Source organism: Lissotriton helveticus, chromosome 3_1 (assembly GCF_964261635.1).
Source record: "Lissotriton helveticus chromosome 3_1, aLisHel1.1, whole genome shotgun sequence".
Lineage (NCBI taxonomy): Eukaryota > Metazoa > Chordata > Amphibia > Caudata > Salamandridae > Lissotriton > Lissotriton helveticus.
The window spans coordinates 651,797,820-651,825,728 of NC_136061.1; the positions used below are offsets into that span (position 1 = coordinate 651,797,820).

At 45.9% G+C, this 27,909-nt stretch overlaps 1 protein-coding gene across 11 annotated transcripts in view; it reads right to left on the minus strand.

Moving 5' to 3' along the window:
- The window catches only part of SPOCD1 (SPOC domain containing 1), an 858,027-nt gene extending 835,360 nt beyond the window's left edge, over window positions 1-22,667 (minus strand). For 5 of the 11 annotated variants that reach the window (XM_078680658.1, XM_078680656.1, XM_078680655.1 and 2 more), the window contains exon 1: window positions 17,290-19,002. In XM_078680658.1, coding sequence (XP_078536784.1) covers window positions 17,290-18,966 — 1,677 coding nt within the window. In that variant the 5' untranslated portion in view covers window positions 18,967-19,002. The other 6 variants (XM_078680661.1, XM_078680659.1, XM_078680665.1 and 3 more) reach the window with 4 other exon arrangements.
- Between the last annotated feature and the right edge of the window lie 5,242 nt (window positions 22,668-27,909).

Sequence of the window (27,909 nt, forward strand, 5' to 3'; positions counted from 1 at the left end):
ACGGCTTGGACCCCTGCAGCCTGCAGCGGAGCATTGGCGGAGCCCAGGACGGCTGGAGTTGAGCTGATCCCTGCCACCGGAGGTGTCCGACCAGCCTGGAATCACCATCGACGGCTTGGACCCCTGCAGCCTGCAGCAGAGCATTTGGCGGAGCCCAGGACGGCTGGAGTTTGAGCCTGTCCCTGCCACTGGAGGTGTCTGACCAGCCTGTAATCACCATCGACGGCTTGGACCCCTGCAGCCTGCAGCGGAGCATTTGGCGGAGCCCAGGACGGCTGGAGTTTGAGCCTGTCCCTGCCACCGGAGGTGTCTGACCAGCCTGTAATCACCATCTACGGCTTGGACCCCTGCAGCCTGCAGCGGAGCATTTGGCGGAGCCCAGGACGGCTGGAGTTTGAGCCTGTCCCTGCCACCGGAGGTGTCCGACCAGCCTGTAATCACCATCGACGGCTTGGAGCCCTGCAGCCTGCAGCGGAGCATTTGGCGGAGCCCAGGACGGCTGGAGTTTGAGGCTGTCCCTGCCACTGGAGGTGTCCGACCAGCCTGTAATCACCATCGACGGCTTGGACCCCTGCAGCCTGCAGCGGAGCATTTGGCGGAGCCCAGGACGGCTGGAGTTTGAGCCTGTCCCTGCCACCGGAGGTGTCCGACCAGCCTGTGATCACCATCGCTTGCACCGGACTGGTGGGGCATGAGCCTGAACCGGATCGCTGTCACCGTGGAGGCTCCTGACGGACGACGGAACACACTGCCCTCGTGAGTGCGGAGGCTGCCCCGCCTGCCTGCACTCGCCGCCTGCATTTGGCCCCCACCCTACTCGGGGACCCCGTGCTGGACCGCGGCGGGAGGACCGGTCATCGCTGTTCTGGGAGGTTCGGTGTGGCTATGCCGGTGGTCTGTGTGCCTGTGGAGCGTGCCTGGACCTGCGTGCCCCGGTGATCTGGGTGGCTATTTTTCTCGGGCCGGGGGCTGGATCCCTCGCACCCCGGGGACGCACGGAGAGGGTGGCGCCCTGCTGCAACGGAGGGTTCATCGACCCCCCCGACCCCACCCGGCGACAATCAGTACCACGGGGGCCGCCGGAGCGGGAGACAAGCGGACTGGAGTTGGTGCGGACCAACCCAGCGCGGGTGATAGGCGATCTGCAGGCTGGATGCCTTCCCCCCTCCCCCCTCCCAGTGGATCATCGTGAACGGAGCAATCAGCCTTTAGAGAGTCTCCGGTGTGCCCTGTTGGTCTGTTTGTGTGTCTGGGCGGCCACGGCACAGCTCTGCTTGGGAAGTGCCTGACTTGAACAGCATTGGTGCAGCCTTACGACTCGGAAGGTAACTGAACGCAATGCACTATATACTCATGCCAGTTTCCCACTTTCTGCCCTGAACTTTGCACGCAAAACTACTATTTTAAACACTCATGCCGGTCTTTCATTTTATGCCCGGAATGCACTGTAGGCTTCGCATTTTCGCGGGCTTACGGTCTCTTCACTCACCATTGGTTAATATGGCTGGGGCCATAAGCTGGAGCCATAAATCGCCCTTGCCCACCAGATGACTGTGAAGCTGCATACCATCGCGGTCAGGGATCAGCAAAACAGAGATAAGACTCCCTCCCAGCAAGCTAGGAATTGGGGCTTACTCAAACAGAAACTGAATCTGCCCTCCCCTGCTCTACAAGCAACAACACCAAAAGAGGACTATCGTCTCGATCTCCCCTATCTGGGAGGCCATCGTGTTCTGGTCTGGTCTCTCTTTCGCTTTGGCGGCCATCTTGGACTAGTCATTCCCACTATCTGAACATACCCTAAGAGCTGGCCTCCCTAGACCAATTTCACCTACCACAGACTTTACATAACTCTGTACCTAAATCTTCATGTGATTAAGTGTCTGCCTTTATTGCAGTATTATATTTCTACTTGTATTTTATACATTCTGTGTAACCATCTCACTTTTTCCCCACCGGTATTGCACCGATCGCTACCTCATATTGTACCGGTTGCTCACCAGTGTCATATTTGCATATTGTAGCCTTCTGTCTGCACCTATATTGGTTCCAGTATATCTTTAGTATTTTATTCCTATTTGTATACTGTATAGTGTGTAAACTGCACTCATTTCACTTCTATCCCTATTATGCACTGATTGCCACCTCATATATTTTGCTCATTCTTGTAAGCTCCACACATTCACTTTCTATTACTGGAATACACTGATGCTACCTTTTACATTCTGGATATTTTTGGCTATTCACTAGTGTCACTATGGGTCCAGTTAACTGACTGCTACCTCACATACCTTGTACATTTTTGTAAAGCTGCACCCACTCACCGTTATTTTTGGATTGCACCGATTGCTACCTCTTATATTTTGGTTATTTTTGGCCATTCACTAGTGCCACTCTTGTGCTATGTAATTTACGGTTGACAGTTATTCTTTGCACATGTGTATTATTATCGTTCTCCCTCCCACACCCACCTCTACAGCCATCCCAACATGGATCTCATCGGCAAGCAAACATATAGAATCAACTACCCATCCACACTCACCAAAAAAGCCGCTAAACGCTTTAAAAACAACTTCCTGAGGTCCCACCCTGAAACACCCATTGTTGACACCTACTTCTCACTGGTCAATGGATCCCTGAACACTGATATCATCTTCCACACCTCACGTAGAGCTCAATGGAGAAAAGCGTTCCTCACCCTACTCACCGTCTCCACCACCAGGAAAACGGCTCATGGCCTAACTCTCTCCATCACACCATCCCAACTCTTCCCTGGCAGAACCACCATTACTATCTACAATAACGGGATGGTCCTAATTCAATCCACAAGAACCTGGAACTACTAGACAACCTATTCCCCAAGTTCAAAGAGCACCTTCCCAAGCCTCGGACCTCCACCCATATCTCCTCCAGCACTTTCACTCCTGACATCACAGCCCCCACCCGCAACCCTTCTAACCTAGCTCAGCATCAGAACGACACGCACCTCACCTCTACCCCCAGCACCCTAGTCAATCAACCACCTGCTGTTACCACTCCACTTTCCTCAATCACAGTCACAAATCTCTCCCCCTCACACACTAGCCGCCCCCTAACACCAACACTTGGACCCCCACACATACCACTTCCACTCCTCTCTCCCCTGACACCACAGCTCCCACCCACAATCCCGCTAACCTAGATCAGCACCAGAACGACACGCATAATGACAATTCTCACCCTTTGTCCCCCCCAATCTCAGTCCCCACTACCACCCGCTAATTAACCACACAGAGCACACCACATCTATTATTATAACCCCCCCCCCCACGACAGGACCATCTCCAACACCATTTCCCCCCCCCACCCTCAGCCCTCACTACCCCTCAGGCTCCCCCATCACCACCAACATACACTCCACCTTCACCCCGCCCTCTCCGCCTGCCACCAATGCCCTCTTCTACGCCACCAACCCCCTCCGTACGTCATCCACTCCCATCGCCCCCTTACCCTCTCTCCTCCCTAACACCAACTCGTACGCCGACACCACGGAACCCTGCATGAACACCAACCCACCCCCCCACACGCATGCTAATTCCCAGGTCAGCCACTCACCCATGACTTCCACCCCCAGCACTAACACTTATCCCACGCTGGACAAGATTATGTCCTCCCTCCTCCAGCTCAAAGAAGACATTCACACCATCAAAGAAGACATTCACACCATCAAAGAGCTACTCATCAAACCCCCAGACACACCCCACTCACCACCACCCCCCCTCTCAACCGTCTCCCCACCCGTCCTGATGACGCGCCCAAGCTACACTCCTCACACAGAACCGCGATCCATGCCCACAATCGCAACAACCGCACCCGCCGCCCACATTGGACAGCGATCCCTGCCCACAATCACAACAACCGCCCCCGTCGCACATGCAACCCTCTTTTGGATGTCGACACTCTCACCCTCCTCCGCTCCTATGACCCAGCTCCCCTAAACAACACAACCGCCTCGCACCTCCCCATTCCCACGATACACTCAAATCCCAGTAGACCCTCCACACTAAACAACAGAATCTCCGTCCCGAATAACCTTAGAAAAGTCCCCCTCTCTCTAGTACCCTCTACCTCCCCTGACACACCCCGTCTCAAATGCACTCTCCTCAACTGCAGATCGGCTTCTAGACACTCCTCCGCCATCGCCGATCTCATCCTAACATTGGACCTTGACCTAATCATCCTGACTAAAACCTGGCTAACCGAATCTTCTACACCTACATTCTGGTTCCCCCCAACTACCACATCATTAGGCTTGACAGGTCTGGCAAGATAGGGGGTGGAATAGCATGCATCTACAGGAACAACCTTTCTGTTCTGAAAGTCTCCGCACCTTCCCTACCCTCCCCAACTTCCTGCGAATACATCTGCCTCGATATTATCAGTGAGGGCAAACCGATATGCTCGCTACACGGCATTTACCACCCACCCAGAGACAACCTCACCTTCGCCCAACAAATCATGGACATGATTTCAACTAACGCCGGACGGCAGCTCACCCAAATATACCTTGGTGACTTCAACCTCCACTGGAACGATCGCAATGATGCGGTTGTAAATAGTCTTAAAAATGTCCTCAACGCCCTGGACCTCACACAATTATGCAACAGCCCGACCCATGAGAAAGGTTCTATCCTCGACCTTATCATCGCCAAAAAGGACGCTATTCAACTTGAGTCTATCCAACCTTCTGACTGGTCAGACCATCACATTGTCACATTCTTCATCAATGAAAAATTCAAACTCAACACGACTTAATCCTCCAGACCTAAAATATGGAAAAGAGACCTGAAAAAACTCAACCCATACTCCCTACCCCCGAACAGCCGCGACCTCCTGCTCCCTCCGACGGGCGCTACAGATGTCCAATCCTTGACTGACCACTATCTCAACGCTATGACCTCAATAATTAATGAGGCTGCTCCCATGCAGCTAAAAAGAGTCTCCGCTAAAATCTCCAATCCATGGTACGACGGGAGTCTCAATGAAGATAGACGAGCCATGCGAATGGCAGAGCGCACCTGGAGAACAGCTCCCTCTGCACTGCACCTGAAAACACTGAAGAAAAAGAGAAACGCCTACTTCAGGAAAATAAAGCGCTCAAAAGCAAACTTCTTCAGCCTCCAGCTCGACCAAGCAAAAAACTGTCCAAGAAAACTGTTTGAGCTAATCAGAACACAAGCCAAGGAACAACCTCAACCTCTCAGTACTTTGGGCAAAGCACCTTCCTGTGAAGACTTCGCCGCTTTCTTTGCCCAAAAAACTGACAACATAAAGAGTGATCTTCGCATTGACGCAAGACTCTACACCACACCCAACTGCATAACACCCACCGAACTAAAAAACAATGCTACATGGTCATCCTTTGACACCTACTCCGAAGAAGAAATAGGCAAACTGCTCAGCACCTTGAAACCCTCCAATCACCTCACGGATCCCCTCCCTGCCAACGCTGTCAAAGATTTCACCTCATTGCTCCTTCCACTGTGGACTAAAATTATCAACAGCTCGCTCCAACAAGGATCCATCCCTGACTCCCTCAAAGTTGGGCAAGTCAAACCCTTACTAAAGAAACCTACTGCTGACCCATCCGACCTAAACAACTACCGTCCCATTACCAATATTCCCACTCTCGCCAAACTATTGGAAAAATGCGCACAACTACAACTGACTAAACACATTGATCAGTTTGATCTCCTCAACGCTCATCAATCAGGCTTCCGAGCAGGACATAGCACTGAAACCGCTATGACTCACATAATTGACGACGCCCTTCAAATACTAGATCAAACTGATACCTGCCTCCTCATCCTTCTTGATCTCTCCTCAGCATTTGACACTGTTAAACATGAGAATTTACTCGAAATTTTGAACACTAGAATGGGTCTATCTGGGACTGTTCTCAAGTGGTTCACCTCCTTTTTACACAACAGGTCGCAGAAATTCAAGAGTAACAACCTGATGTCCTCGCCAATACCTGTTTCGTTAGGTGTCCCCCAAGGATCCTCCCTATCACCAACTTTGTTCAACCTAGTTATGGAACCTCTCACCTCCTTATTACAAGCATCCAATGTACTGTTTCATATGTACGCAGATGATACCCAATTGTATCTCAAACTACAATCCCCCAATGACATTTTACTCCTGAACTCAATGATCAGAAGCACCCAATCCTGGCTTGCCAACAATCATCTCAAACTCAATGCTCTGAAAACAGAGTTCCTTCTGATCTCACCTACCGCGAAGACCTCTACCACTCAAACCTGGCTTAAACAGCTAACTGCACTCAATGTCCTACCCACCATCGTGGACTCAGCAAAATCTCTAGGCATAACTCTCGACTCCAAGCTCAACATGCAGCAACATATCAGCAAGGCTACTAAGGGAGCGAACTTCCAAATCAATACCCTGAGGAAACTTAAACCCTTCCTACCAGCCAAAGACTTCCAAACTGCAGTACAAGTAAAGTAAAAGTAAAGTAAAGTCCACATTTGTAAAGCGCACAATCACCCGTAAGGGTCTCTAGGCGCTGGGGGGCCGTCGGGAAGATTAAGCGAGCTATTGCCCTTACAAGCACTAGTAATCCCGCGAATTGAATACGGCAGCATCGCCCTCTGCGGTCTCCCGTTAACCACTACTGCACCCCTAAGAGCCTCTCTAAACGCTGCAGCGAGACTCATCACTGGGTCTAAAAAACACTCGCATATCTCCCCTGACTTGAAATCCTTGAACTGGCTGCCTTTTGAAGCCAGAATACATCTGAAAATAGCCTGCATGACACACAAGGCTATACACCTGAGCTCTCCCGGATACCTCACTCAGAAGCTGTCAATCTCTGGCGGCTCTAGATACACTAGAGGCACAAACAAACTTCTGTTAAAACCTCGAAGATTCCGGAAGGAAAAAACTTATAAACGCTCTTTTTCAGGAATGGCTCCCGGAATCTGGAACTCACTCCCTCCTGAAACCAGGCTCATCTCTTCCGTCACACTTTTTAAGAAAGAAGTAAAAGCTATTCTCATGGCCAAATACATTTGACCTATTAACGTGGATCTGTAAAGTCTTTGCACCGATCTGTATTATTCTGCTCGATCCCTACGACTATGTGTTTTTACTGTATTATTCTGCTCGATCCCTACGACTATGTGTTTTAACTGTATTATTGATCCACTTACCTGACTATCTATTTGCATTATTGATTTACCTGTGCTACTATGCTCCATCATGTACCTATCCATCTCACGTACTACCTTTAATGTCGATATACCTAATGACCTGCTACTCACTCTCTTGTTGTTATTCCCTGCTTTGTAAAGCGCTCTGATATCTGCAAAGATCTTGTTCGCGCTATATAAAACTTTCAAAATAAAAATAAATACAAGCTTTGAGAGCTTTCTTCGAGTCCACCACCGAAATGGTTGAGAACTCCGTCAAAGAGCAGTAGTGTATGGAAGGAGTTATCAAGGGCTGACCTCCAGACCAATTAAGCTCACAAGTATTACCAGCTCTGGGTACATCTTTCCTTCTAGCCCATAATAGTCAGAACTATTGCTCATTCCCGCTGCCTTTAAAGTCTCTACAATGCACAGAATCTTGTTTTCAAAATAGTCAGAAAGTTGAGAACAAAGTTTCGGAGAAGCTTCGAGGAACAGAAAAAAAAAGAGTGGAACGATTGATAAACTTCTGAGTGATTTTAAAAACTTCTTTGGGTTTGTTTTGCGACATGGCAATTTCATTAGCAAAATACTTTCCTTGAGCTTTTTTTATTCCTTGATTGAAAATAGACAGCTTCTTATTTTAGCGTTCTTTGTCCTTGGGTAGATACAGCCGGTGCTAGGTTAATTCGAGCTTTTTACATTGCTGCTGCATTGATCTAAGCTCTTCATCAAACCAAGGGGCAGCGGGTGCGAAGGGGCACTAGGCAAGGGTGCCCCTTGTCACCTTTACTATTCTCCCTAGCTATGGAGCCCCTGGCCACAATTCTTAGGACCCGGGGACCCCAATGAGGGATCCCACTGGCGGATGGCCTACACGCAGTATCGCTGTACGCAGACGACTTACTGCTGTACATCAGAGACCTAACCAACATCCCAGCCTCCCTAACTGACGTCTTCCGAACCTTCGAAGAGATGTCAGGACTACGAGTTAATTGGGCCAAGTCGGGGGCTTACCCCGTTAGCCCAGATAAGCCCGAATGCGACATCCACCTAGGCGGAGGAAAATTGCAATGGTACCCCACTACCTTCCGATACCTAGGGATACGAATATACCGGAACCCAATAGACATCCTGGAAGGGAATCTACTGCGGACAATCCCCTCGGTTCGGGCGCAAATTAACTTCTGGAACACCCTACCCCTTAATGTGCCTAGCCGTATAGCACTGACCAAAATGATTGTGCTGCCTAGACTGCTGTACTATTTTGCCAATATACCCACGTATGTGCCCAATAAAATATTTCGCGACCTGGAGGCTCTGCTACGTCGCCTCATCTGGAATGCGGGCCGGCCCCGTGTGGCGCTGACTAAACTGTACATGCCCTCTGAATCGGGAGGCCTGGCGGTTCCCTACATGGAGCTGTACTACCTCTCGGCACAGATGCAATGGGTGACGGGGTGGCTCAGCGGCCATCATCTCGAAGATACTGCCTCGGATACAGGAGCCTGGACGCAAGCACAAATTTGCACCCTGTTCCATCCGATAACTCAGACCCCCTGCCCCACCCAGTTACACCTCGCGGTGGCGCGCAAGTGCTTCCTGCGATGTCTACGACTCACCCGGGCAACGAGGCCATATGCCCCGATACTACCCCTTCTGGGCACTCCCGGGCCGACGGGCGCACTAACTGAAACACATCTGACCAGCTGGACACAGGCAGGGGTAGACACACTAGGTGACCTATACCCAGATTGGGAATTGCTCACTTTCGTGGATCTAGCGGCTAGCACGGACCTCCCAGCAGGACAATTTCTACTACACGCATCTCTCTTGCACGCGCTCAGTGCTACCTCGGGCGACATGACAGAGGAACTGCCGATGCACAACTTCATGCAGTATCTACACGTTATGGGTAACGGCTCACACATCATACACTGGCTGGCGCAGGCCCTCCAGGAACACTCACAATCGTCCATGCTGCCGCTACGGGACAAGTGGGCAACGGACAGGGGGAGGGAATGGACTGATAAGGAATGGGCGATGATCTTAGCTGGACCGACGAATATCCCGCGCAACCCCCGCTTCAAAATTATTCAACTCTACATCCTACACCGTGCTTATCTCACGCCCGACAAAATTAACAGATATTTCTCAACTGCTGATGCCGCCTGTCACCGCAGCTCTCTGATAGGAGCGGACCTCTTGCATGTTCTATGGCACTGCCCTGACATACGAACATACTGGGACGAAATCATAACGCTACTCACAGGTAACACTGACGAGCAGCTACCACACACATGGGAGGCATGCATTCTAGGACTGTGAGGTACCATTTTTCTTGGAAGACTTTGGGGAACGCGGGGTGTGTGGAATTTTGTGGATCCACGCAGGTTCCAGAACTTTCCACAACAGAAATGTAAGGCAAATGTATTTTTTTTAAAACTAATTTCAGGTTTGCAAGGGATTCTGGGTACCAGAACCTGGTGAAAGCCTGTCAAGTCACCTCATCCTGGATTTCCCTCAGTGTCTAGTTTTCAAAAATGTATAGGTTTGCTAGGTTTGCCTAGGTGCCGGCAGAGCTAGGGTTCAAAATCCACAGCTAGGTACTTTGGAAAAAAGGGTCAGTTGTCACTGTAAAAATAAAGTGTGTCCACGTTGCTTTTTGGGCCGTTTCCTGTCGCGGGCACTAGGCCTACCCACACAAGTGAGGTACCATTTTTATCGGGAGACTTAGGGGAACACAGAATTGTAGAACAACTGTTATTACTAATTGACGCTTGATACATTTCTGCCTCCCAAATGAAAGACAATGTGTAAAAAAGAAGTCATTTTGAAAAATGACCTATAATTCTCATGCTAGTATGGGTACTCACCATTTTGGAAATGTGCAAGTATCTACTGTTTCTAAACTCTATATTTTGTTCCAATTTCAGAAATACATAGGTGTCTTTCATACCGATTTTTCCATGTATATATTTTCCCAAATTAATTGCTATATACCAAGTACATAATGAAAAACCACTGCAAGGCGCTTCTCAGTTATTGGCTCTGGGTTCGTCGGGCTCTAGGTGAACCTACAAGTCCTATATATCCCCACAACCAGAAACGACCAGCAGATGTAACAGCATATTGCTTTCAAACAGCTGTCACGATTAGAAGAAGTTACTGGTGAAAACGTTGGCACAGATAGCTGTTTTTTTCTACTAATGTTCAATGTTTCCTATATTTAACTGTTAATTTCTATAACGAAACCTTGAAGAATCTACACAAATGACCCCTTGCTGAATTCAGAATTGTGTCTACTTTTCTGAAATGTATAGCTTTCCAGGGTCCATTATTGCTTTTATACCCATGGTCTTTAGACAGAGTCTTCTATCCAGGTTACCTAAACTTTTCAAAACCAGCAACAAGAAGTACGAGGGGCAGACCAGTTGGAGGGCTGACCTGCTGGGTGAGACAATCTGAGCGGATCAGGGTGGATGAACTTTCCATAGACAGCCCTGACATTATGGCCATAAGGGTTAGATCACCTAAAGGTCTTGATATTATGTCAGTTAATGTCTATTCTCAGGGTCAGCCAGGTGGTAGGGGTTCAAGTGTTGTCACAGTTCTTGACAGTTATTTGGAAAATGTTGAAGTCACAGGCAATTTGATTATTGCGGGTGACTTCAACTGCAGCTTTGAACCCCTGGACCCAGAAGATGGAAGGCTCAGTGAAGACGAGGATGCGCTATGGGACATTCCCCAATTAGAACTACAACCCATAAGAAAATGGACCGAGGCCGCTTTACAATTGAAGGGCCTCTGTCTGGAAAGGGGTTTGAGGGCTGCTAATGGGAGGATGCAGTTCGACAGGTTGGGTGCAAACACTTTCGATAATGGAAGAAAGTGTAGTAGTATAGACTACATCCTCATTAAAGTCGAATTTTGGCCCTATGCAGTAGATATGGAGTTTCAGAGGAGGCTGAAAAGTGATCACAAACCGCTGGTCTTAAGAATCAATGATAGAAGTTTTTGCTGCTCTAGACAGCGGGAAGGTGATCTTGTCACTGAAGAGGTAATTATCACCAACGATCTGAGAAGAGTACGGTGGGGAAGGATAGCTAATAATGAGGGTGAACTTGCGCAGATGAGGGACATGGTCCTGTGGTCACTGTCCAAACTTTCAGACTGTGAGTCTAAGGAGGAGATTAATGTCATCCTACCGGGTATTCATGAAGAACTTTTTAAGAACTTAAAAAAGGATCTTCATTAAAAAAAAGTCCTTGTGGTAAGTACAGACCCCTGAGGCCAAGTACTTGGTATAATAACGCATGCAGAAGGGCTTACAATGTCCTTGTGAAGGCCATTAGATCTAGGGCACAGGATAATATTAAAAAGTCTAGAGCAAACTATAAGACAGAAACAGGCGAAGAGAGAGTGGGATGAAGAGAGATGGCAGAACCTGTTATTGGCATGTAACGGGAGGAACATGACCCAATTTTGGCACTTGGCCAAATGGGGGAATGGAATGCAGTCACAGACACCGATAAATCATGTTGTCCCAGAAAAGTGGGTGACGTTTTTTGAGGCATGGTTTAAGTCCACACATAGAAGTGAGGAGCCCCCCCAGAATATTCTAACCGAAGAACCACTGAATTTTACTAGCACTGAGGTTGAGTCTGTGTTAAAAATAATCCCGAGTGGTAGGGCCCGGGCCCGAGTGTATCCCTACAGATTTATTCATACAGGATAAAGACTTATGGGTCCCATATTTAAAGCTTCTAGCTAATGCTATTGCAAAAGGTGCCCCACTTCCAGAAACCTGGTCTGGCTCTGAAATATTGCCAATCTCCAAGAGGGGGACCGATCTGAACCAGGGAATTATAGACCAATAAGTCTTATAGACGCAGGTCAGAAGATCGTAGCCAGACTAGTGCTAGGGAGAATACAGGGTTGGATGACAGAAACTGACATCCTAACACCACTACTGGCAGGGTTTCGGTCGCACACATGCACTCTCGATCAGGCCTTTAGGTTTGTATTAATCTACTGGAAGGAGGTGGTCAAAGGTGGGGGCACACTCTATGCTGCCTTTGTGAACTTGAAATTCGCCTTTGACCTCGTCCCTCGGGGGAAATTGTGGAAGGCACTGCTGACAATGGGGATGCCTCCAGGTTTGGTGGCCATTTTGGTTAAACTTCACGATGCAACTTACGCGAAGGTTCGTTGGGGTAAACCAGGAAAGACCACAGAGCGGCTTATGGTGTCCAAAGGGGTTCGACAAGGGTGCGTGTTGGCACCCACTTTGTTTTCCTTATTTATAAACGGGGTAGTGCAGTACTTCCTAGATCATCCAACTGACGCCCCAATGTTAGCGGGCATGAAAATACCATTACTAATGTTCGCAGACGACACCCTGCTTATATCCAAGACGAGACAGGGGCTGCAGGCGGCACCGTCTCGTTTTGAGGTGTTTTACCACAAACATGAGCTAGTGGTTAATGTAGGAAAGACAAAGTTTATGGTGCTCCATAAATCTAAGACCATCAAAGCTAGTGTATATATGGACGGTGCTTTATTGGAGCAGATGGATGTGTTTAATCTACTTGGGTGTTATATTTAGCAGTAAACTAAGTTGGAAGCCCCAAGTAGAGATGCTAGCATTAAAACATGCGCAATTAGCAGGTGCCCTGCTTAAGGGATTCAGGCTCTCCCAAACAAAGCCTATCGCCCCATATTAAAAATGTATACAACTAAAATTAGCCCAGCTATATTATATGGTGCAGAGTTATGGGGCTTCGATAATTTATCCCCTCTTACCAAAGCCCAAAACAAGTTTGCAAGATCAATCGTTGGTCTTCCACAATCTTCTCCTCTATTACCTCTTTACCTTGACTTGGGTTGTCACACCATTGAAGATGTAACACGTTATAGACCCTTGGCATTCTGGAGGCGACTCTGGTCTACACCACAGCTCTCTCTGTATGCCAAGGCCTTACTGGAAGTGAGGAGTTTGAGCCGATCACATAAGATCCCATGGCTGAATAACATTAGGTCCTTATTGTCCGAGATGGGGATGAGTAACCTATGGGAAAATCCTGAGATTATGGCATTTTCACCGAAGAAGACCTATAGAGCAGCCTATTGGGAAATGGTTAAAACCAAGAGATTCTCTTCCCATATAAGGCCGTCACTGTCGAGGGATTTCCTTTACATTAAAGACGAGGTTGGTTTTGAAGGCTATTGGGATCTTATTAATAAGCCTCGCGATCTGAAGCTCTACCACCAGTTTAGAATAGGCACGCTGCCAATAAGATGCTTTACAAGCAAATGGAATCCCGCTAGAAGTGAAAAGTACATATTTTGTCAGGGACACAGTGAGAACATAGATCACCTTCTATTCGCATGTCCTGCTTATCACTTGCTGAGGATAAAATGGCTTTGTCTATGAATACAAGATCGGCGATGGTTGCAAGAAGAATTTTATAATCAGATACCAGCGCCCTCACTATGATTGGTGTGTCAAAGTTCTTGAGCTGGGCATGGGTCATTCGTAACAAAAAGGGGGGGTAATGTAGGCTATAGAGTATTGATGGCCCTACTTTGTTGGAGTATGAGTTATGATCTGCACCATCCTGTTACTGTGAGGCAGATAATCTGTTCTTTTTTAACGCTCTCGTTGTTGAAACGACGACTGCATGTTGTTTCTACATATCAAATTCATATTTTAAAATCCAGTTTTAATATGTATACATATTTATTTATGTCGATCTGAAATAGTAGTTTTGTTTAACATCCACTTATTTATATGATGTATTTTAAGTGAAAGAATACCTGTTTTAACTTTGGACGATCCTGTCTTTAATGATGACTAATCGAAATAAAGGCTTTATTGAATTGAATTGAATTGAATTGCTTTTATACCCATTTCTACCATGAACTGGAAGAAGGTTGAAAGCCCAAAAATAGCAATGGGCTATATCTCAATAAAATGCCAAAACTGTGTAAAACATTTTGGTTTTCTGACAAAAGTCTGTCTGTCCCTAAAAGCTGGGGAAATTGTGATTTCAGCCCCACAAACCCTTTGTTGATACCATTTGCAGTGAAAAAAACAGACGCTTTCCTTTGCAGCACTTTTCACCCATTTTTCCCCAAAAAAACAAAATGTAGCTGTATTTTGGCTAATTTCTGGGTCCCCTCCAGGGGAATCCACAAACCCTGGGTGCCTTTAAAATCCCCATGATGTTGGAAGAAAAGTACGCAGATTTGGCATGGATACCTTATGTGGTCAAAAAGTTACAGGAGCCTAAGCGCGAACTACCACAAATAGACAAAAAAAGGCTTAGCACAGGGGGGAAAAGGCCTAGCAGCGAAGGGGTTAAGAACCCTCTATCGCCACCAGCAGTATCTTAACTCATACACACAAGACAAAACACAAGCTAAGCGCCTACTCAACCGTAGTGCGTCTCTTACTAACTTCGAGCACTGTCACGGCACTCCAACTCCAAGTAAGGTGTTTTGGGCACTGTCCTACTGTTCCACTCTATTGCCTTTTCAAGTTACTATTTTCATAATTCCACCTTAAAATTATTTTCTTTAACACCTTCAATGCTACATTAATTCCCCCCTGGTGCTGAACTCTGCAGATCCCCATTGAGCATGACGAGCTCAGCTCGTCATAAGCACACGAGCAGTGTACTGCATGACGAGCTGAGCTCGTCATGAGCATGGAGGGGGTTTAAAGAACATATCAAGATGTCAAACACACATGAACGATCTACCGGGCATATGATATATCCCAAAAATCAGCTGCTGATGTAATCTCCAAACAACCTCGCAAATGAGATATCTTGTATGAGAAGTCAGCATTCAAGAACTACCTGGATCTGGAGCTAAAGCTCTTGGGTTTTTGAGGTACTGGGGGTACTCATGCTCTCAGTAGTAGGTAAATGGAGACAAACAGATGTCACAGGCTTCTCAAGGATGCCAGGTCTTATCAACACTGAGCCTTCAATATGATGAACCATTTCAGATTTACAGCATAGTTCAAAGCAGGATACATTTTAGAAACATGGGCCACTATCTCTACCATTTTAAATAAAATGGGCACAATCCTGATTTGCAAAATCATTGGCACCATAAAGGAGGGGGGGAGCTGCGCATAACATCTGTGCACAGCTCGCCTCCCATGATTATGCAGGAGTTGGTTACAAAACTGCTGCTGGCAATCTTTTCCTTGCAGACCACAACCATGATCCTAAGGATGTTGTTTAAAGTGTTAATATTAAATATTTCATACAGACAGTTCATGTTTATTTTTTGCACGTTTTGAAGGTCTATATATATAATTTATGTATCAACTCCTAAGTGAGAGCTGCCCTATAATGAGACCTCAATGAATACAGAGGACTGGCTGCCTCATTGGGCGCTTCCACAAGTGAAAGTGGATTGTTATGCACAAGGCAATTAATCTATATGTGACTTAGCAAAATGCTGTAGTTAACCCTGTACATCTTCAATTCACCCTTGTTTTCAAAACTCCCAGACCCCGGGCTCTGCATAGTTGTGTAAGCATCTCTCCAGTGTTAGACATTTTAAACAATGACTTTGGAAATACCCTATGAGTATAGTCTGCAGCCCCCACCTGTAAAAGCTGTGCTCCATTTGCCAACAGAAAAACATAACATTAGTCGTTAGCGAGTAATGGGTTACATCTGGACAAAAAGGTCAAATTTAAACTGGCCTACCTCACTTTCAAAACTCTCTATTTGAAAAAGCCAATATATCTATACAACCTTACAAATCATTTTTGGAAGACCTGTGATGTCTTAAAAGCTAAAACTTACGAACTCTCCAAGCAAACAAACTAAATCCAATCAGTCTTTAAGCAATGCAGATATGTCAGAGCAGCAGACACTTTCCCCATCAAAACACACTCAAATATTAATGGTGGCCGTCTAAACAAACATAAAAAGTATCCTCTTTCAAAGCTCACAGTATAATCATTTTATGTTTCATTGCAAATTCCCTATTAAGGGGTCCATGAAGAGCACAACAGACAGACTGCCATTCGCCAATGTGGTAAATATAACACCTTTACCACACCAGTGGAAGAAGGTGCTACCATCTAAAGTTGGCCGCGTCAGGATCTTTCTCCCTTAAATTATTTCTGTCAGTATGGCAGGAGTCACCTCTGGGGAAAAACCTGTGACAACACCATAAAGTCTGTCCCGCATGGAGTATTTGTCTGTGACACAGGTAGATAATGGAAATTTACCTCCAAAATGGGTGCACAGTTCAAGTATACAAACTATAAATGATCATCATGATTTACATGGGAGGTTTTGCACAAACGTGGCATTGCCTGAAAAGGTGGCAGTCTGTGCAACCTAAATTGAGGTGCTGTTCCATTGCCATTTTCACCATTGTATTACCATCCAATATTTCTACACCATGGAGGGACAAACCGTTTTGTCTGTCATCAGGAACAGTGCATTCTTGACGTGATGAGGCAGTCAGAGGTTGCCAGCTAAGACAAACAACAATTATAGCACATGTCCAGTTTACGACCAGTCTCTAAATCAGGGTCTCAATTCCGCGTGCCACAATCACATGATGTATTTCTCCACATCATAATCAACATTCATCTATCCTCGCTCTCTGTCTACATTTCTTTTGCTCTCTTTACCTCATTCTCTACCTCTCTTTTCTGTATTTTCGCCAACCTGTTTTTGTAAGTTTGCTGGATTTGTACCGTTTGTATCTATCTGATACAATTCATTCAGAGTGAAACAGTACTGTATAAAACAAATAAAGAAGCTAACAAAATTGCCCTTGGTTTGCACAATTTTCTGAACTATGCTTGAGCAATTAGTTTGAGAATAGGCTGATGAGGTATTTTAGGCATGGCTACGTGACTAGGGGGTATGAGAGGGACAGCGAAGGTAACGATGGTCAAACGAGTGGAAAACTGAGAAAAAGCTGTCACCCACTTCCAACATAGCCACTTCATCTCAGATGAATAGCACTGATGACAGATTCCAGAATCCTCTTACCAAATGCAGGCATAAATACATTATAACACACCAGTATAATAACATTTCCATACGCATACCTCCAAATTATTTGCTTCAGTTAAAGACGGTGACTGCTCCATCTCATCAGTGTTACAAACCGTTTCCTCACCATCCCACTCAAGGAAAGCTCGAGTGGTCCCTGCTTCTATCTCAGCACCAGGGGCTTCATTTTCATCCGGATGCACTCTACATTCTGACATCTTGAGCTGCATTTCTTCCAAGTCCATGCTTTGTGGCCTTGCTAAGGTCACCAAGCTGTTTTCAGCATTATTCTGCTCCCTGCACTTAGCTAAGAGTCCATCTGTCTTTAGCATCCTTGAGCCTTCTTCCGGCAGTGGGCATACAGTTTCACAGGAGCTATCCAAGCTGCCTTCATATGTCTCACTTGCAACCCGAGTAACATCTGGCACACGACAGTCACCCTTGTTTTCCTCATTGGTTGTAGGCAATTGTCCTGTATTACTCACTGCTCCTCGATCAAAAGTCAGCTGTGATTTGAAAGTGTCTTCCGAAATTTTCATAGCAAATCTAGAAAATGACTGGGAGGACGGAGAATGGAGAGGACTATTTTGAGAACTGAACTTATCGTGACATTTTGGGGTAGACACAGCCTCTACATGGGTCCTGCCAAGTGCATCTCCACATGGTATAATGTAGTTGGTTGTATACTGTGGTGTATCAACACTCAGAAAACCTTTCATTAAGATTTGTCCAAGCATTTCATGCGATGTATCACTTGCTATCGACTCTCTGACCAGTCCTCTCTCCATAATTATATCTCCTCCAGAATGTTCTGTGGGTCGTTCGTCCGAAGTACACAAATTGCTTTCACCTTGATTCTTATCTTGTATTTTTTCCTTGCCCGTCACGCTTTGTCTAGGACTGAGCGACAGGTTTTCTTGTTTCACATAACAAGGATTTTGACTTTGTGAGAGGTCACCATCCACCAACTGTGTTCCTAAACCACCTATTTCTGGGACCGACAGGTCACCGGTCGAAACCGGTCCTGCTTCCATAGGAGGAGCCAACCTTGAAAAAATGCCTTCCTCCAGCATATCTGCAAGAGAATCTGATAAATAGCCTGTAAGCCTTGGAGGCTGATGCCATGGGTCGTTGTCTGCCATAGGTGAACATTTCTGCCCCTGCTGAAGGACTTCCTCACCGGCGTTCCAAAATCCTACGCTGGTCTTGATGCTATCCAGTGTTTTACTGGCCCCTTGAGAAAGAGTGTCAATCTCTGTTTTTATAGAACCTTTGCTGTTCAGCTCAAAATTCTGTACCACACTGGTTTTGTTGCCTGTAGCCCATGAGCTGTCTTTGACACCTATATGTGCAGAAGATGAGGAACCATCCAGCAGTGCTTTTGTGAAACTCTGTGAGCCACTGTGAAGGGACTTTTCCTTTTTCATTTCCACTGGGGTTCCTGTTCTCTGCTCTACCTGATACCTATCACAAAAGACGGGCTGCCCCGCAGCGTCACAGCTTCCTTGAACCTCGGAAGGCTTTGCTGATGAACTTGGTCTTATTTTGACATTCTCTCCTGTGGGACTGGCATAGCCTGACACACTGCCACCTACATCAGTTAGCACCTCCTTCGCTAACATAGTATTCACCAAACTCCCAGGCAAACTGGAGCTGCCAAAGGTACACACGATCTTCGGATTTTGATTATGGCATGGTACTCCACCACATTCGGACTTTAATTCCTTTGTCATCGATTGAAAGCGAGCATGTGCAAGGTTTGAAAAGGGTCCTACCTCTGCTTTTTCTGAAACATTCTTCAAGAAGAGGTCGTCTTCAGAGCTAGTGTATGCAGAAACCCTGTCTGCTGTATCACAAACCAGCCCAGCCAATTCAGACGCGGGAACATCTTCTTGCATCACAACTTTCCTGGCGTCACTCTTTCGCTTCAGTCTCATGTTCTGGTCTTGAACGAGGACTACTTCAACTTCCCCTACATAAAGCAAGTAACAATTTAGAATGAAGTCAACATAAGTGCAAAGGCACATTGATCCCCAGTTACGAAAGAAGGTGTGGAGATACAATTCATCTTAAACATTGAGACAACTTTATAAGACTCTTTGGAAAGGCATTACAGGTTATGTCCGGGACTACTCTGCGGCATGTTCTAAACATATTAACACGCATCAGTCGTTCTAATTTGTGAGCAAACGGCAGGAAAATTATAATATTGTCACAAACCTACGTAACTTTTCTTTACAAAAAAATAGCAGAGAGCCGTCCTCATTCTTAATCAAACACAACACCAATTTTGTATAATTTTAAGCCTCCAGGCAAAGGGCAGTCAATATATATCTTGTGATTGATTATTTAGGACGTAAGAGGAGCACCTACAGGATTTGACTAAACTAGAGGTGATGCTACTCAGAATCACCCTATGATGCCTCTGTGAGGAAAACGACTGCAGCTCATCCCTTGTTTAAAGCACATCATCAGAGGAATGTGAGAATACTGCTCTGCAGTGCAAACAGTACCAATGGATACATGACACTTCTAAGGGTGAGATAGAATGTATCGAGGCCCTCTGTGAAGAGGGTGGTGCATGGGCCTTCCACGTGAGAGATGATGCACGAGGACATTTGGCCCCCAACAGGAAACCTCTGCTGCTATGAGTCGTGCCATTCATGCAGAGAAGAGAGGCAATAGGCAAAGGGACTGTGTGCCTGCTCCAGGGGCAAAAGGCTGCATAGAACTGTGGATAGCTGAAAGAGACAGAGACATTGTGACTAACAGTAGTAGTGAACTACTAGGTTTACTAGTTAACAAAACAGCAACGCACAGCCCTAAAGTGCTGCTGCTTTTGCATGTTGGGGTCCTTTATTCCCTTTCAGAAGGTTCCCAATTACAGGAGTCTGCTTAGAGTGTTTCCATACAGGTAGTATGCGGAGTCTCTCCTAAACAAAATGACGAATCGCCTAAAATAACGTGAAAATGAATGCCCCCTCTTTCTACCCCAAAGTGTCATTTTTGTAGGTTGCCAAACATCGCCATACCTGGACGGACGGTGCTTTTACTGTGTGTGCTGCTAGGCTTCTGCTGTTTTTCGAGGGATTCTTCTTCCATTTAGAGTAAGATGCTACCGTCCTGGGGAGTTTGTATTTTACAAGGCTGGAGTGGAAAGGGGTTTGGGTATTTTTAGTGGTGTTCCTTTTGTTTGTTTGATGTGCTTGTTTTGGGCCTGGTTTTAACCAAAAACCTCTTGATTTTAATACATTCATACATATGATGTACTTACAGTGGGTTCCACCAGCGATCATCCGTTGTTCTGTCAGTGTCTGTCATTCACATTTTTTGTTCTGCCCACGGTAGCAAGGGATAGGGCCTGTTTATTTCAGCCATGCTTTCCTCTCTGCGAACGATGGCCTTCTGCATTTGCGCAATACGCATTCACACACAAAAAGTGTCTTCTTGGGCGTTTTTATTAAAAACATTCACAAACATTGGCAACGCTAACAGTTGGGAGATAACACAAAACTTATTGGCTTTGCCAATGTTCGTTGTATATGTTATTAACTTATTTTCTTGGAGCACCGTGCTTTTCCAATGGTGCTGCACTTTCCTAGGGAGCACTGCTTCCATTGCTGTGGGTGCATTCAGGGTCTGAGAACTCTTCACGTGCCTAGGATAGTTCTTCTTTTTAGAGTCAATACCTGTCATACTGACATTGTTCCTCTGTTTGGCGGCGGCTACAATTCTTTAGTAATCATTTCTTCAGCCTAGGAACGGTTGCCACTGTAACAGGAACGTATCTTGCCAATGGCGGAATACGTTCTGAGTGACTTCCTCGGCGTAGCTAGAGCTTGTGGCGCCCGGGGCTATCCCTCAGATTGCCGCCCCTGGGGAGGGAGCTGGGGAAAAAGGACCGAGAGTCACGAAGTATCACCGCTAATAGTTACCTCGATCATGCAAGTTACATGCACATACATGACACGGTCCAAGGCTACACAGTTAAATATACCGGTGACCGGCAGTACAAAGGAGAACACACAGACTGCCACCATACTAACACTTACGTTTGTGACATTTAATTGCAGCTCTCTCCAGCACCTGCACCGCCACATATGCAGTGCAATTCTTTAATCAAATATTGTAGCGTGAAGAACAAACTGACGACTTAATGTTCACTATAAGACAACACATCTTTGCTAACATGGATTTGTATGACTTAGATGCATTTCTCAGAATATGTATTTACAAATTGCAAAATGCTCTGACATCATCCTGAACATTTCTTTGTAAATATGTATGTTTATTATTTGGAATCATTTCTCACATTTTTTTGTAAAAAAATAACTGTAGAGTACTTTAACGTCGTCTGTGTGTGATATAAAATTTCAAATAAAGAAATAAAAACTTAGAAATTACCAGCATTCGCAGGGTTCTATACTTTATGGAATGTTCAAAGGATGCCATCTCTGGTCTGGGCGCTTGCCAGGCCAAGCTCTGCTGCTCTGCACCGGGTTTAAAACTCGATTTCCTGGATGGCAAAGAAGAGATTTGGGGGTGAGGAGCACTGAGCTGGAGCTCTCCACGAGCAGTGGTTAGGGAGTGGGGTGGGCTATTTGTACTCTGTTCTGGGTGAGGGAGGGTGGGAAGGAAGAATAATGCTTTGGAAAAAAGAGCAAACAAAGGATGTGGTTCTGCCGGCTCAGTAAAAAACTCCAGGGCTCGAGTGACATTCACTAATGTGCCCTAATTGCCCCCATGGCCCTGCCACGGGCGGACACCAGTCCAGGGTACAGCGTTTTACAGGTGAAAGGTTTTCACATGCTGGGTAAAGTTCAAAGATCGGGCACAGCTGCGCACGCAGAAAGAACAGGCAATGGATAATAAAAGAAACAGTGATTATTAATGCGCCGTCCCGCGCTCAGAGCACGAGCCTTGACATCACTACCAGGATGCTTCTGCTGAAATATAAACTGTCCCTGAACAAGTGCAAACAGTATTCAATCCAGTTTAAGCCACCACCGTTGCCCGGCTGCGATTCGAAGAAACAAATCTGCACTTCTGTGTGGATGCCCGTGTTTTTGCTCACACTGGAGGTTGCCATCCCAGGAGAGACTGCCTGACTCGCGCGCGCAGCACACCAACGTGGCTGCAACGTGCCACAAGTGCCGCGCCGCCTTGCCGCCTCAAAAACAGTGCCGCCTGGGGCGGTCCGCCCCCCTCGCCCCCCCCTAGCTACGATCTAGCTTCGCCCTTCTCTGACCCACCTTCGCCTCCAGTCTTCCCTTCAATGCGCCGCCCCCCACCCCCAACTTACCTCACACTCCGCTCCCTGCTGTAACAGCTGTCACAACAAACGAACACGGCGATGGAAAACTATGCTGACACGTGCGGCCCAGTCCCGCTCACACCTGCCTGTCTAGCATACCCAGAATCCAACGCGCTAGACCACTCGGCATCTGCACGTGCCGGAAGCACGTCAAGTTCAGAGTGCAGCGAAAGGCCTACCTTCGGAGTAGAGCGTGGCTGGCATGTATTAAATTAGTGCCACTCAAGTGCGAAATCGAGGGAAATATCTCGCAGCAGTGATGGTTGTTAATAAGTAATATATTGAAAAATAGAAATTAACAAAACGAAATGTTCAATGCGTATGCCAATGTTTAGTAATGGCGAGGTAAATTGGCCAATTTTAACACTGGTTAGAGCTAGGGTTACAACCTGGCCGGGTTTATAAAGGTATGACCTGCATTTTAATATACCGACATCGTACACAATCTGGAAAAAAATTGCCTAGAGTCGGCATTTTTTCCAATCGGTATCTACCTTAAACAATAAATGCAAGAAGAAAACACTTTGAAATGTGTTCTACAGTTGCCATAATGATAAATTATAATTAAAGAAAGAAAGGCCATATTAAAAACTAATAGAGACACCTTCCTATAAAGTTCTACTTAAGAATCATGTCAGAGCCTTTACAAAAATGAAAACGTGAACCGATGGCTGGTATTTTTCTCTGAGAAAAGGTGGCAACCCTTGTTAGAGCTATATATGATGGGGAAGTAAGCCTCTTATTCGGCCAGAATCTTATTCACAGGTTGAAGTTATAATCTTCAATTCAATTCAATTCAAAAATACTTTATTCGGATTACAAAAAATCCATAAAAGCCACACATTTACATAAAAATACATTTTAAAATAATTACGCGATTTCCACAAATAGTTAAAAACCGCAGATGTTTTCCAAGCATTAATGTAAACAATTAGTGTGATTCAGTTACTAAAGTGCAGTACAATTTACTAAAGTGCAACGGCATGGGGGACTTGAAGGCACATGAACATTTCATGGAGATTCCATTGATTTTCGTGCAGAGAAGATGACTTTCAGAAATGAACTTACACGAAAAATCAGTTCATCATTTTCTAATTTTAAAAGCATAGAATAAGATTGAGTCAGGGAAACTGGTCTTTGTTTTTTAAAATATGGGACTAAAAACCACTTAATGTATTTTATAAAAAATTTGCAATGAAAAAAGAAATGTAAGTCATTTTGTCTGCTGTATCCATCGCAGGGGCAGGGGCATAACTCATTTCCAGAATTCGTTGTGCTGTGGCCCATTGGAAAACAAAGTGAGTATTTTATGATTCCAGCTCTTAAGCGATATAGTAACGATCTTTCCCAGTTGGTCATAGGAAGTCTTAGATATAAAGGGATTTGTTGTGGAGATGAGTCGTTATTTATGTTATTCACATATAATTTGACAGTTTGTTTTTGCAGTTCTATCTCCATCCTCTTTTCCCTGAAGAGGACATAAAGTTCAATTTGTATATCCTTTTTATCTGTGCTCTTGATCTGGGAGGGATCGTTAAAAAGATGGGTTTTGCCAATGCTATCTAGGCTTTCCTTTGTCGCCCGGAGCCACGGGATACTCATGCCTTTGTCACAGGCTAGACATTCAGACACAATTTCCTGTGTTAAAGTAGCACGGTCATTGGTCCAAATGGCCAGCCAAAATAATGCTGGTCGTGTGGCAATAAAATCAGCTATGTAAGGCAAATTGAGTTCGGCATGGCAAATGTACCCGGATGAAGAGATTGGGGCTCCGAGAAGTTTTCTACATAACCGGTTTTCTTCTATCTGCAGGCTAGATGGTTTCACTGTCCCCCAAATCTCAGCGCCATAGGTTGCTACCGGGACACATTGCAGTCTGTATATTTTCACGATTGCCTTAGTAGTTTCTGACCTCTTTGGCCGTGGCAGGGAAAGGATTGAGTTTATGGCCTTTGAGAACTTGCCTGTGGCGTGGGCGAGATGCCCACTCCACAGGCCGTTCGCAGCATAGACCATGCCTAAGTAGGGGAATGATTTGATAGAGTGCAACTTCTCTTGACCAATCGGAATGGAGTTGAGTTGTTTGGCCCCTGGCCCACAGGTCATAATATATGATTTTTTTAAATTCACTTTCAAGTCCAGGTTCCCCATAAAATGTGCAAAGTTCTTGACCAGGGCACGTAGGGCGTTCGGTGTTAAGCCCATAATCACCGCATCATCGGCATACAGAAGTGCGGGTAACAATTTCCCTTGGATTTTCGGGACATCAGTTGTCGTCTTTTTCAAGGAATCACTCAATCCGTTTATATAAATGATGAACAACAGGGGTGCTAAAACGCACCCCTGCCGGACGCCTCTTTCTACCTTGATTGCCCCTGAGATCTCACCCTCCATGCCAATTCGTACCTGGGCTTTAGTGTCCGCATGTAGGTAGGCTAGGAAATATACCAAAGATTCATCAAGGCCATAAGAGAGTAAGGTCGCCCACAGTTTTGACCTGTTCACAAGGTCGAATGCGGACGACAAGTCCATAAAGGCTAGGTAGATAGGTGAAACCCTGGCTATGGTGTATTTGCCTATTATAAGATTAAGGTTCAGGCATTGTTCTGTTGTCCCAACCTTGCTTCTGAAGCCCATTTGACATCTGTCCAACACCCCTGTTTTTTCGGCCCAATCGTTCACTCTATTGTACAGCACCCGGCCCAGAATTTTCAGGGTGTTGTCTAGGAGTGAGATGGGCCTATAGTTTGCAGGGTCAGATCTTTCACCTTTTTTGTAGATAGGCACTATTATGCTTGTGGACCAGGTGTCAGGGATGGCACCCATCGGCAGACAATTGAAAACATTGACCAGAATAGGCCCCCAAAATTCTGGTTTGTGTTTGATTAAATCATTGGGAAGCCATCCGGCCCTGGAGCCTTGTTCCCGAGGCTTTGATTGATGGCCAGAACGACCTCCCCCAAGGTTATATCTAGTGGGCTCAGTTTGCCATGGCTGGAGTCTTCTGTAGAAGCAGTAGGGTTGGCATATATTTTGGAGAAATGTTGCTCCCAATGCTGACTTGAGATAGTACAGCTGGTTGGTGACAACTGTTTCCCCATGTCCCGCATCTTCCTTACAGCAGGCCAGAAGGTTGCGCTATTTCCCACAGCAGCAGAGACAATTAGTTCATTCCAATGATCCTCTACCATAGTGGCCTTCCTTATCCCTATGGCTTTTTTATAAGCCTGCCTGGCGGAACGTACATCTACTTGACTCCTCGGTTTAGAATTTAAAGCCCTGCGAAGAGCCTTATTTGCCGCTGAACAGCAACTGTCGAACCACCTAGGCTCGTCATTGTTTGTTCTGTTGGGGACTGTCAGAAGAGTCTTAATAACATTGCAAAGATTTACAAAGTCTTTGACTATCCTTTGGTGGTTCCCATCAGTAAGTGAGCATGAGTCAACTGTTGATTGGTGGTTGCTTATGATTGTGTTCATAATGCGTCCGCAGTCCACCCCTTTCCACTTTAGCCTTAGGTTATCAGATGATGGCACAATATCCCTAGCTCCCAAAGTGCGGGGCGGAGCTTGAATCGGGCCCAATCTTAAACTAATTTCCAATGCATTGTGGTCTCCAAAAGCTGTTTCTACAACTCCTGCCTGGATAACTTTATCTAATAATTCTGCAGACGTGAAGATATAATCTACCGTACTGGAGAAATCTCTGCCTCTGAAAGTTGGGATATATGCAGTTTCACTATTTTTGCATGTGTCCATTATATTCAATAGGGTGTGTGTGTTTATAAAATTTTTCAATTCATTCCCACGTTTGGTGGCCCTATCTGATTGAATTGCACCTACTTTGGTTTCCACCAGTTTGGCATTAAAGTCTCCAGCTAAGATAATCCTATTGTTGGCACGGTTATTGGCTGATTCGGTTATTCTTGTAATGTTCTCGAATAGCTCTATATAGTTCCTATTAGGGGTCGAGTGAAAATCGTTATTATAAAAATTAATAAAGTATAACGATGACCTACATGTAAACTCGATTATTTGAATGTTTGGGCTTTTAGTTGGTATTAATTTGGTAGCCCCCCCTAGAGTTATCCTGAATCCAATCAGCAGGCCTCCCATGGGGCGTCCAAAGACTGGCTTCTGTGCGCTAATGCTGTGACATTCAAAACCCTCTATAACTGTTTCCGAGGTGGCCCATGTCTCTTGTAACATTATTATATCTCTGTTAGATATAAATTTTAACCATTCCTGGTCCGACACCCGCTGTTGAAGTCCAGCTACGTTCCAGCTGAGGATCTTTAATACGCTGTTAGAGTTTTTACGAGGGTAGGGATCTGGGGGGTTAGATGTTACAGGCCCTTTAATAATACCAACTACTTGATCTTCTGTTGTTAGTGACAACCTCAAACAATTTTGGGCCAGTTGTGTACTTGGGCTATCCTTATCATGCGCCTCTATGTTTTTAATAAGCTCGATGGGGCAACCCTGTTTTGTTCCCTCCAGTTCAATGTTCAGCAGCCGGGGTGATGGTGGGAGTCAATCAACCATCTCTAGGCTGCTGAATCTATTGAAAACTGGTATTCCCCAAAAGGCATCTCTGCTTATTGTATTTCTTTGAGGGTATCTGTGGTTATCTCGCCCCCGCTCACCCCAGTTGTTTCCCCCGTCTTTTTGCCCCACCTGGCACCAGTCTCCATCAAAGGCATGGACGTAGTGGTTAAACCTATCAGAGTTCCTAGATGGATAGAAGAATGAAAGGTGCCTTGTCTCTATACCTTCACTGTACCCCTCACTTCTCCATGAACAGATATGTTCCACCGTGCGTGGGTCATCAAAGTTAATAATCACACAGTCACCATGTGTTTTCTTTGTCTCATGGCCCACCCACGGTACCCTTCTAACTGTTAGAATGTTACTCCTGCAGTATGGGGGTAGGGGTCTATTATTGTTTAGCCAGTAACTGACTTTGTTTAGTAGAGACCAAGTAGGTTCTTCAGTACTGTCTGATAACTCGGGAACTCCCGTCATCACCACTACATATGGACTTGATCCAGGGGGCAGATTAGCAGGAAATCTTCCTTGATTTCCTTTGTTCCTGTCCTTATAGTTGTTAGTGGTGCCCCCCTTTGGTTGTGTCGGGTTGGATTGTGTCCCCTGTGGGTTTGTATTTATGGTGGGTGGCTTAGGTTTTTTCGCGACTCCCTTTGGAGGTGAGGTTAGCTTGGGTGTATTACTAGAGACTGCAACTGGTTTTTTCGCGGGTTGTCCCAAAGGATGTTGAATATGTGGTTTGGCCGTCACTAAAGTTGGTATTCCTTTTGGGGATGGAGTTTTGACAAGGGCACTTAGTTCGTTTAATTGTTTTT